The 12,984-nt window shown below is 35.5% G+C and overlaps 1 protein-coding gene across 2 annotated transcripts in view; it reads right to left on the bottom strand.

The window, feature by feature from the left end:
* The window catches only part of COL9A1 (collagen type IX alpha 1 chain), a 175,929-nt gene extending 174,723 nt beyond the window's left edge, over window positions 1-1,206 (bottom strand). For both annotated transcript variants that reach the window (XM_065543867.2, XM_065543869.2), the window contains exon 1: window positions 1,099-1,206. In XM_065543867.2, the coding sequence (XP_065399939.1) occupies window positions 1,099-1,126 (28 nt within the window). In that variant the 5' untranslated portion in view covers window positions 1,127-1,206. The remainder of the gene's footprint in view (window positions 1-1,098) is intronic.
* Between the last annotated feature and the right edge of the window lie 11,778 nt (window positions 1,207-12,984).

The following is a 12,984-nucleotide window of genomic DNA, read 5'->3' as shown; positions in this document are numbered from 1 at the left end:
TATTCTAGAAAAGAAAAACCTTGATTCAGTAACAACCTCACTGAGAGATACGTGATTAAATGTTGATGACAAAATATATTTTGAGGTTATCTCAAAGTTTAATGAAGTTCTAAATATATAGAATGATTGAATATACACTTTTAAGAAAACATGCAATAGGAGACTAGATAGAGCTGAAAAAGAGGCATCCATAGATTTTAGATTGTTCATTTCTTATATATTTGATTTTATGTATGAGAGTGTTTGTTATCCTGATTCAGACTGAAACGACTTTGAATGGTATTTGTGGAATCACTTTTTTTTCTAGCCTGAGGAATAATTTATTGTGGAAAAGTTGAAAAGTTGCTCTAATTCACTAATATTTCAAAGCATCATTTATTTTCTCAGGGAAAGAACCAGAAAAATTGGATCCAAACTTAAAATATCAATATTCATAGTTTAGCATTTAAAAATGAATAACTATGTGGAGTTACCAGTGATACTTTTAAAATTTATATTTTTGCTATGTGTACTGTTTCAACAAAGTCATGAGTATACCAAAGTGAGCTAACAGTCCTCATTCCAAAATGTTGCCCCAAAATAATTTCTGAACCACATGACAGATGTTTGATACAGATGACTAAATTTCTTGTCATGTTTATTGTTAATAGTAAAGCCAACAGAGTGCTAGACTTCAGACACTAATATCTTCAAAATATGGACTTACATGAAACTAGACAGCGACATCATCTTAAAGTACTTTTTTCTCTTAAACAAATCAAAGAAAACCAAGATCAGAGTTGAAAGGAAGAAAAATACATTGAGTGACACCATATGGCAGCCAGACACTGAGGTAGATGCTTCATATACCTTAGGTCATTAAACGTTATAGTTAAGTAGAAAATGTTTTAAAGTTGTGGAGGTATTTAACTAGTTTTTCATTTTCTAAGCCAGCACAGCTTTTGACTCACCTGTTCATAACGCAGAGATTATTTGTTCTGCCCTGCGTTTCTGTTGCACAACATTTTCTCTCTTTTAAAAGACATTTATTGAATCATCATCTGCCTCAGGCTTGATATGGCATAGCCTCTGAAAGACTGGTTTAGTACTTCAACTCACCTTTCAAAATATTTCCAGTGCAGGCCATTCAGTGTTCCAGGTACCTAATGAGTCATTTTCATCTTCCCAGTCTACCAAGCAGGATCTCAAAGCCTCCTTTATCTTTCTGGGTGTATACAGAGTCATTAAGCTCAAATATGTCCTTTGCCAACAGACTTGAGGGTTGGGTTTAGTTATTAACTTGGTGAGTCTCCACCCAGCTAACTATTCTAGGAAATCATTTGGTGAGTCAGGCATTCTTGTATTCACATTGCAGCAGCCAGTCATCTGTCCTAAGTGCTGCCGCCGAAGACTGAATGTCCTGGAAAGTTTGTTATCACATCTCCATTATGACAAAAGCATTGTGCCGAACAGATGAAAAAATGCATTGTCAATGGAATATTTTATGTTTGTTTTCCTTTAAGCAATATTGCCTTGTTATAAAAGATCAATAAATATTTTTTCATTTCAATTCTGATGAGTCTGTGAGCTGTTACCATCAAGCACAGAGCAGCATCCTACTTTGGGATTGAGAAAGTGGGAAATCTAAAGTGAAAGTCTACAGTGATTAAACAAAACTGAAAACTGAGCCACTCCTCTTCCATCTGGTACAGAAATTGTGACCACATGCCCTTCTCTCCACTAAGAGGAAAGACCAGACTCACTGGTTCACTGGTATGTTTTCCTTATAGTAGACTGTGGTATGACAATGCCAAGTGATAAAACTTCTATGACACCCCTCTCTCCAGTTGATCCAAAGAACTTGGAGGGGAGGAAGAAGGGGGAAGATGTGAGGAGACACAGCAAGTTAGGCACCTCTGTTTTTTCACAGGAGCAAAAATAATAGGTTCTTATCTAGTTGGAAGGTGAGGATACTACTAATTCATAAAACAACATGAACAGAGTTAATTTTCTAAATGTCAAGACGTAAAGAAAATTTAACCTTCTTTAGGAAAAAAAAATTCTAAAAGAAAGAAATACATTTGTATTAAATTATTACTATGTAATAGGTGCTAAACCAAGCACCTTACATGTTTTTGCTCACAACAGCTCCATAATGTTGCTGTTATTTCACCATTTTACTGATGTATTAGTCCGTTTTCATGCTGCTGATAAAGACATACCCAAGAGGGGGTAATTTATACATGAAAAAGGGGTTAGTGGACTTACAGTTCCATCATGGCAGAAGGCAAGGAGGAGCAAGTCACATCTTACATGGATGGCAGCAGGCAAAAAGAAAGAGCTGGCCAGGAACAGTGGCTCACACCTGTAATCCCAGCACTTTGGGAGGCTGAGGCAGGTGGATCACGAGGTCAGTAGTTTGAGACCAGCCTGACCAACATGGTGAAACCCTGTCTCTACTAAAAATACAAAAATTAGCCAGGCGTGGTGACAGGCTCCTGTAATCCCAGCTACTCAGGAGGCTGAGGTAGGAGAATTGATTGAATCTGGGAGGCAGAGGTTGCAGTGAGCCGAGATCACACCATTGCACTCCAGCCTGGGTGACAGAGTGAGACACCATCTCAAAAAAAAAAAAAAAAAAAAAAGAGAGAGAGAGAGAGAGAGAGCTTGTGCAGGGAAACACCTGTTTTTAAAACCATCAGATCTCATGAAACTTATTCACTACCATGAGAACAGCATGGGAAAGACCCATCCCCATGATTCATTTACCTCCCACTGGGTCCCTCCCATGAAATGTGGACATAGTGGGAGTTACTATTCAAGATGAGATTTGGGTGGAGACACAGCCAAATCATATCAACAAATAAAGAAATTTAGGACAGTAACTTTCCCAGAATCGTACAGCTGAGCCAAAATTTAGATGAGTTCATTGCATTTGTTTTTAAGCACCAGACTATTAAATTAGGTTTTGTTATTTTTGAAGAGCCAGAACTAATGGCAAGTATGTTGTATTGCCCATATAGTAAGGAATTAAAAGAAAACTAATGTGACTAGCATGTAGCCTTACAATTAGTCTGTGTTTTATATGTATAATACATATTTATAATATATACAATAACTTGTTTTGATACTAAATTTTACCTTTTTTAAAAAAAAAATCACACGATGAAACTTTCAAAGTAATCATTCCAAGACAATGAGAAATAACTGTATTAAAACATAGCTAAAATTCGTAACATAGGCAGCATCAAGATTCAGTTCCAAAAGCAGATCCTACTGAAAGTTATAAAGTTAAAAAAAAAAAAGTGTTCACATTTGACAAAGATGGGTTGTAGTGGCTCAAGTGTTCATTATTCTTATCTTTTCACATGTTTAGAATATTTTACATAGAAATATATTTATAAAAACATGGACCATTACCAATGCAGAACTTCTGGCCATTATCCTTACCTTGATTATACCCTAGGGAACCTTATTTTCCAACTTTGTACCTGAGCTCATAGGGAAAACCAGAAATAATAAAAAGAATATATGCTAGGTAGAAGCCTATCTGAACACATAATCTTTTTCTGGGAAAATAAAAAAGGACTATAGAGCAAGATGGTTTTTAACTGTTAACGAATTCTTCTAAAATACCACGTGATATAACTAAAAAGAAAACACTTCCAAATTGATTTGATCAGGTTTACAAATCTGATACCAACAGTTGACAAATGCAAAACAAAACAAAACAAAATAAAACAAAAAAAACAAGGGAGACTACTTGAGGAAGAAGAGAAAGAAGTAAAAAGAAAGGAAAGGAAATTAAACAAAATAGCATTTATGGCTATAGATGAAGAAATGTTAAATACAATCTGTCAAATCAAATTCAAAAATATATTCAGGCTGGGAGTGGTGGCTCATGCCTATAATCCCGGCACATTGGGAGGCCAAGGCAGGCAGATCTTTGAGTCCAGAAGTTCAAGACCAACCCAGGCAATAGGGTGAAACCCCATCTCTACAAAAAACACAAAAATTTGCCAGGCATGGTGGCACATGCCTGTAGTCCTTGCTACTTGGGAGGCTGAGGCAGGAGGATCAGTTTGAGCCCAGGATGCAATTAGCCGAGATCGCGCTATTGCATTCCAGCCTGGGTGACAGAGCAAGACCCTGTCTCAAAACAAAAAACAAACAAACAAAATACATATTAAAAGAAAAATCTGTTCCCACCAAGGAAATTTTACTCTCATGAAATTAAAGGATAGTTTAATCTAGAACACTAGACATAACCACATGGCATTTATACATGAAAGGAGAAAATAAAAATAGATATCAAAAGGTACCTAATAAATTTAATGCCAATTCCTCATTTTTAAAACACCCACAATATACTAGTAGTAGATGGATATCTCCCAAACATAATAAAGAATATTATTTATTGATTAGTCAAGGGAACGCTAGCTGCTGTAATTTATAAATTCTGTGGTTTAGTAAAATATGTTGATTTCTTATTCCTCTGTTGTTCAACTAGTGGCAGTGTCAAGGAGGTGAGGAGAGCATGATTTCAGAGTGTAATGTGTGAGGTACTGTCTACAAGATCAAGATACTCAGGATAATGGAGCCTCTACCATCTTCAATACACAATTTCTCAGGCTGCCCTGAGAATTAGCATCTAACCAGCAAACAGAGAACAAAAGGAGAACATACATGGGATATTTTTAATACAGATTAGGTCAGGAAGTGGCACTCATTACTTCCACTAACATCCCACTAATTAGAACTTCACATATTGTTGCTTCTAACTGCAAAGAAGGCTGAGAAATGTAGTCTCTCTGTGTACCAGATGAAAAACTGGGTTTGGTGAACAGTTAGCCAGTCTCTGCTGAACTTATTCTACTGGTTATCAAATAGTCTTTTTTATTCTTCTTCCTACACAGAGCTAACTTCCTTCTCAAAAGAGACAATTCAAAATCCCAGCCAGTCCCTATGTCCAGTTCAAAATACAGGATCTCCAAGTGCTAATGATGTAGAGTTCTTTCTCTAACTGATTAAAATGTAGCCTTATAGTTCAGCAACATTATCAATTAAAATGATAAATATCTGCCCATTTCCCTCCCCTTCACACACACACACACACACACACACAGAGAGAGAGAGAGAGAGAGAGAGAGAGGGAGAGGAGAGAGAGAGAGAGAGAGAGAGGAATGTAGCAGTTATTACCTTTTAATTTACTATATAACCATCTCCTTTGTTTGGTGTCACCTTCCATTAGAACTTAAACTCCATGATAGCAGATTTTTGCCTCCCCACCATTCCACTGCTGTATGCTCTCAGTATCTACAAGTAAATAATTGTTAAATATTTATTTACATTGCCCAAAATAAGCATGTATTATTTTTACAGTGAAATTAATTTTTGAACAGAAATGCAAATATCTTGGGAAGTGGTTAAGCATCATTCAGACTGTGGTTTCAATTTCCCAAATCTCACTGTTGGAACTGAATCACCACTCTTGGAGCTGGGGTTTGTATAGGCAGGGAAAGAAAGTAGGATGGTGGAATGTAGGACTATGGAGAACTGAAACAGCATGAAGACACTGGTCGGCAAGAGACTAAAAAAGGGGAGTCAAGAGGTGAAAGACAGGATCAGAACGAAAGGTGAGAGAGTAACAAACTTTGGTTTGAGCCACAAGAGTAATTAATTCATTAATTAACTGATTAGGAACTTGTAAACTCTTTCATTCAATAGTAAAATATTGATTTTTATCTGCCACAACTGTGATGAGTATTTGGGATTAAAACATGAACAAGAGACAGAGCATGACCTCGAGAAACTCATATCTAGTTTTGGGGGACGGAATATAGTGAGTATATGAGTGTGATAAGGGAGATGTGAATGGAATGTTATGACAACACAGAAAGAAAGCAATTAACCAGGCCATGGCCAAGTGGAGGACAGATCCAAGAAAAGTTTCAGGAAGAAAGAACCTGAGTCTTAGAAGAGAAGATAGCATTTGTGAAGGTTTCGAGGAGAAGCAGAGAGAGGCATAACGCATTCAGAAGACTGGACTTTAGGGAGTAAGGGGGTTGGAGATGTTAGCAGGTGACAGATTGTGAAGGTTCATTCTTGTCCAGCTCTAATTCCTTTAAGCCACCAAGCTGTCCTCACACACACACACACACAAATATACACTACATAAAAGGGGAGTTCTACTTCTTACATATAACTCCTTTTCATTTTTAATCTGTCTCATTGTTTTGGTACTTTGGAAATACTCTTATCTGAATATCAACCTTGATGCCCACTGGAAAGCAATTGTAGTCCTCATCTCTGGAAAAGCTTCCTCAAGTTGTCCTATTCATACTCTCCTCCTGGTTCCATTTGCTCCAGAACCCTTTATTTCCCTGTGCCAATGCTACTCCCATCCCAGATGCAGACTTTATAAGCCTTTATAAGCTTTGCTAAGACATGTGCACTTGACCCTAGATAGCCACCAAAGAATTTTAATCATAAGCATGATAACATAATAAAATTTGCATTTTATAAAAATCACTCAGCAGTGTAGAGGATGGCTTGGAAGGGCATAAACTGGTAGCAGAAGACATTTAGAGTAAACTAAACCAAATAAGAAAGGCTGACATTATGCCTTATTATTATCAGTAAAATAAAAATAGTTTTAGAGAGATGACTGTTCATATCAGGCCTACCAGAACACACCAGTCCAGGTATGTTAAAGATCTGTTTGTTATTTGTCTTGTGGAGATAAAGGGAAAGGTGAGCAAATAATAGTATCCTCATTATAATCTAAAACTCATCTAACATTAAATTTTATGCTCTCTGCCTACATGTAAGAAAGGCAAACTATTAATTTGTTTAAAGGATTCATTAAACTGATTTCAGAAAGGACATAATTCTATTACCCTTTATTTTACTTTATTTATCTTTATTTTACTGTGTCTAGCAAGACCAAAAATAATAAATTAACTCTTTAAGGATGAAAAAGGTTAAGTGGGTTATATCTGGATTTTTTTCCTAAAGGCTCAGAATTTTAAATTAAGCATTATCTTAACATGCATTCTTAATAAATTGTTTCATAAATGAGATAAGGTACATGAAAGTATAAAGTATATTTAATTGGAGCCTGCTTTGTGCAAAGCACTCTGGCAGACAGAAAGAAGAGTAAAAGATGTTCTCTGCCTCAAAGAAACTTTTATATAATATATATCCCAGAAACACTCAATTTAAGATTAATACCTTCTTAGCCAGGAGAGTATACGTGAAGTGTTTGTGACTATCTCAAAAACACAAGCACTATAGACAAAATATTCAGCTTCTAGACTGACGGCTTGTAAAGAATTAAGCAGACCAAACTGGGCCCAAAATCTACTTTACTCATCCTCTCCTGCTTAATGAAATATCCTGAGAAAATATCAAAGGCATATTGAAAGAAATGAAAGCAATAAACTAATTAGAACTGACAAGGTTATCTTAAACAGGAGAATCACAGATGATGGAGCCTATGACATTAGCATCCTTTTCACAACAATCTATGTCTTGCCTAGATTCATACAGTTTAGTGACAGCACTAGAGTTTGAATCCAATTCCCCAAATTATTAACAGTCTTTTCATTTTACCACATTAACGGGCAGAATAGACCTCCCCAAACAATATGAAACAGCAATTATTTTCTGCATTTAGATATAGTCCAGCCCAAATCTTCTCTAATTTATAAAAATATCTTTGAGAGAAAGGAGAGCTTCTGAAAAACATATTTTAATCTTTAATCCCTTCTACTTTGCCACTCTAATACTACGGTAAGGACAATCCAAAATAAAAATTCTTTTTTTTCTTTTTCTTTTTTTTTGGGACAGAGTCTCACTCTGTCGCCTAGGCTGGAGTGAAGTGGCAAGATCTCGGCTCACTTCAACCTCCATCTCCTGGGTTCAAGCGATTCTCGTGCCTCAGCCTCCTGAATAGTTGGGACTACAGATGTGCATCACCACGCCTGGCTAACTTTTTGCATTTTCAGTAGAGATGGGGTTTCGCCGTGTTGCCCAGGCTGGTCTCAAACTCCTGGGCTCAGGCAATCCGCCGGCCTCGGCCTCTCAAAGTGCTAGGATTACAGACATGAGGCACCACACCCTGCCTAAAGTAAAAATTATCTTAAGAAATTGGAAGATACCCCTATTCTGATTCTAAGAGACTGGAAATCTGTGTTATCTAAGTCCTATAGCACTGTGCATAAGAAAGTAGAAGGAATCTTAGGCAGGGGTAAGAAAGTGAGCCGAAGTGCCAAGACCAGCTAAGGCAAAGGTTAAGATGGAAAGGTAGGCAGGTGCTAAATTGTGAAGGGCCTTTAAAAAAATCAAATGAAAATGTATCTTGATACATACATGTATAATGTATGTATATATGTATTTTTCTAGAAAAAGTCTATCAGGCAAGGAAAGACAATAACGCCTGAGAAAGAAAATAAGAGGAGTTCTATAATTGCTCCACAGCATGGAGAAAGTATCCATGTTGTGGATCAGGGAGGGGAACCCAGACAAAGCCTGGTAATCTCCTTGAGTTGAGAAAAAGCTGGAAGTCAGAGGAGGCCATGGTAGGTAATGTTTGCAGGGTGGAGTAGAGGAGTGGTAACAGCTACATAGAGAATTCCAAAGATCTGCAGATCTCCCGTGAATCTTCAGCTGGGTATTGAAAAGTGCCTTTATGTAAAAATTCTATCTGAAGCAGGGGGAAGCACTTGAAAAGAATTATTGCAAACAATTCCGGGTGTTCATACAGGGTTGGATATAATGCCTCTTCCTACCAAAGGGAGTGGAAAATGTCATAATTCACAAGACATCATGGAATACTCACAGAGTTGTGCCTCATATTAGGGAAAAATCTACCCTAGACTAAATGCTGCTCTTGTCCCATGTACCAAAGCATAAAAGCAAGATCTGAAAGATTCAAACCGTTTCCAAGTGACTCAACTGCACCCCATGACAAGTCTAAGAATATTTATAGGAATACAAAAATGTCAAAAAACAGCAAGGCAAAATTTATAATGTTGACCACTGAATCAGAAATTATTTGGAATTCAAAGAAAGGGGAAAATATAACCGATCATAAGGGGAAAAAACCCAACCCATTGACATTGACCCAGAAATGATATAGCTGACAAGATAAGGATTCATATATAAGGACATTAACAGTCATAATTATATTATATATTCAAGAAACTAGAGGAAGCATTGAACATGTAAAATAGAAATATGGGTAATACAAAAAATATAAAATTCTAGAGTTAAGGTCAGCAAATGTTATTTTTAAAGAGTCAGAAAGTAAATATCTCAGGCTTTGCAGGCCACTTAAGGTATTCTTTCTTATGAAAACTTTTTAAAATGTAAAATCATTCCTAGCTCGTGGACTATACAAAAAAAGGGCCAAGGGATTATTGTCCATGGGTCATATTTTGCTACCTCCTGTTCTAGAGGGTAAATCTACAATGTCTGAAATGGAAAATACATTGAATATGATTAATAGCAGAGTAGGCACATAGAAGAAAAGTGAACTTGAAGACATAGCAATAGAAACTATCCAAAATGAAACAAAGAGAAAACAAAACACTAAAGAAAAAAGAACAGTGCTTGAGTAAGTTATAGGACTACTATAAGCTGTCTAATATATACACGATTATAGTTCCCAAAGGAAATGAAAAATATTTGAAAATATAATGGCCAAAAATATTCCAAAAGTTGGTGAAAAGTCTAAACCCATAGATCCATGAACCAACAAAGTTGAAGCATAAAAAAAGTGAAGAAAATTATACCGCGGCACTTTATGGTCAAAATGCTTTTTTAAATGAAGAAAAGATTTTAAAAGCAGACAGAAGGGAGAAGAAAAGCCACATTACATAACTAGGAATGAAAATAAAGATAAGAGCAGATTTTTTGTTGGAAACAATGCAAGCAAGAACACAGTGGAGCATCATCTTTAAAATATTAGGGGGAAAAAAGTCACTCTAGAATTATACGCCCTATGAAGATATCTTTCAAAAATAAAGGTACAGTAATGACATTGTAAGACATACAGAAGCAGAAAGTTTACATCACTAGCACACCTACATTCTAAGAAGTGTTAAAGGTCAAGAACGAAACAATACCAGATGAAAATCTAAGTCAACACTAAAACATAAAGAGCACTGGAAATGATAACTATGTGGGAAAATACAAAAGAATGTCTGATATATTTAAATGTCTTTTAAAAATAATTGATCATTTAAAGCAAAAACAATGCATTGTGAGGTTTATAACACATGTAGAAATAAAATGTATAACAACAGCACAAATCATGGGAATGGAAAATGGAAGTATAGTGTTGTAAGGTTTTTAAAATACACATAAAGTATGTAATACACTTGACATTAGGTCATGATAAGCAAAAACTATATATGATAAATCTTAAAATAACCTCCGAAATACCATAAAAAGAGCAATTGCTAATAAGCCAACAAAGGAGACAAAATTGAATCATTAAAAAATATTAATGCAAAATAAGTTTTAAAAAAGAATAAAAGACGGACAAAGAAGATAGTACAAACAGAAAACAAGCAACAAGATGATACATTTAAACCAAAACATATCCATAAATACATTAAATACAAATGATAAAAACATATCAATTACAAGCCAGAGATTGAGACCTCCAAGAAATCCACTTTAAATATAAAGACAAAAGTAGGTTAAAAGTAAAAAGATAGGAAATTATATATCATAGTAACATAAATCAAAATGAAGTTGAAATGACTGTATTAATATAATACTAAGCAGATTTCAGAGCAAAAAATTTCACTAGGGAAAATGAAGGCCATTTCATAATGGTGTATTATTCATATAAATTCATTGAGAGGACCTATCCTAAACAAATATGCACTTAATAAAAGGGTGCCAAAATACATGAAGTAAACATACATAAAACTACAAAGAGAAATGCATAATGCCTACTTTGTTGAAATTTTGTTATAAGGAGCAGAAATGATGTATGTTAAGTATCAGGACTAGCACTCAGCAGATGATAAAGGTTCAATATGTTATCTACTATTACTAGTATCAGAAAACTAAAAGATATTATAGTGGTTTATGCAATGCTTAAAGTTTTACTCAACTTTTGTTTTTGCTGTAAAATGTAGATTTAAAAATCTACAGATTACATTAATTTCCATTCACATTGTACCTTAAATCCTTTTCTCCAGTCTCACCAGAAGAGATGTTCCTCTTTTTGTTCAAGTTTGACTTTTCCTTGGACTACAGAAGCATTGTGAAAGAGAGAAAATATTTTGAAAGAAAGGTCAGACAAGACATGGAAATGGAATGGACAGGAAACTAAAAAAAAGGGAAGCATCAAATATAGCTGTATTAGACATAAACATGGGAACAGTAGACACTGTGGACTACTAGAGGAAGGGAGGCAGTGGAGTACGGGTTGAAAAACTACTTGTTGGGTACGATGCTTACTACCTGGGTGCAATATATCCCTGTAACAAATCTGCACATATACCTTCTATATCTAAAATAAAAGTTGAAATTAAAATACGTGTGTGTGTGTGTGTATATGCTGGGCACAGTGGCTCACGCCTGTAATCCCAGCACTTTAGGAGGCTAACACAGATGGATCATCTGAGCTCAGGAGTTCAGGACCAGCCTGGGCAACATTGCGAAACTGTCTCTACTAAAAATACAAAAATTAGTCAGGCATGGTGGTAAGAGCCTGTAGTCACAGCTACTCGGGAGGCTGAGATGGGAGGATCGCTTGAACCTGGGAGGCAGAGGTTGCAGTGAGCCAAGATCATGCCACTGCACTCTAGCTTGGGTGATAAGAGATCCTGTCTCAAAAAACATATATATATATAAAATATATCTATGTATATAATATATATGTATATATAATATATAATATGCATATATAATATGTATATATGAAAAGGATTTTAAAAGATAAAGAAGTGAAAATAGAACAAAAGAAAAGAAAAAATATATATATGGCAGTGAGGTTCTAGGCTTAGTAAATGGGAGGGGAAGGGGTATTGACAGAAACCAGAAGTTTGGCAGAGAGCTAGATCTGTGCATGAAGGAAGGCAGGATGAGTTTGGGATATGTTGAATAAGAAGGTATAGCAGGATAACAGGAAAAGTGATACAGTCTGATACGAAGCAGAAGATATGGGGCTGGAATTGTTTTAAAGATCAAGTCTCAAGATATAAATGTATGAGTCATAGGAAGACTGAGATAGTTGCCCTAATGTGTTTGCTGTCAAAGAGCAAATGATAATTAGTATAAATATTATGTTTAAAAAAAAAACCACAGTAAGCTTCAGGCATACAAAGAAGAGAATAATTCAGAAATCATTTCACTGCCGTCACTTGATACTAGTTAATTATACTTCACAGGAATGATTCAGTGGGATGGTGGTAGGAGGAATGTTTCTGACAGACTGACTCCAATGATCCAAGCAGACATGCTGTCTTTGGGAACCCTAGGTAACCTGAATTGCAACCAAGAAGTCACTATTTGTCCCTTTATAACAAAATATAACAAAAACTACTTTGAACTTTAATAGACCAGGAAGCATCAGGTTTTTTTTTTCTGTATTATTAGTCTGATATGGAGTATATGTATTACATAGAATGAGACTCTGTCTTAAAACAAAAACAAAACATCATGAAATAATATTACAACATTGTTATGAAGTAATACATTTGCCCTTCTGGTTTGTAGCTGTTACTAACCCATAAAGGAAGTCCTATAATGAAACTTTGTTCTGCTGTTTTATATTTCTTGTTAAAGTAATATAACCTCCTAAAAAACTTTGAGTACTGTGGGCATTCACCCAAGTATCCGTAAATTATAAAATCTATACTCTGCCTGGAGACAAGAGTGAATGCCCCAAAAGGAGGTTTAATACTTTATTATTACTTATCACACTTTATTAGAGTACTCTAATTCTTACAAAAAAGAATTCAGAATTCCCTGTATGAAATG

The sequence above is a fragment of the Macaca fascicularis genome, chromosome 4, assembly GCF_037993035.2.
Source record: "Macaca fascicularis isolate 582-1 chromosome 4, T2T-MFA8v1.1".
Lineage (NCBI taxonomy): Eukaryota > Metazoa > Chordata > Mammalia > Primates > Cercopithecidae > Macaca > Macaca fascicularis.
The sequence above is the reverse complement of the archived record's forward strand: the minus strand, read 5'-3'. Positions and strand labels throughout refer to the sequence as shown.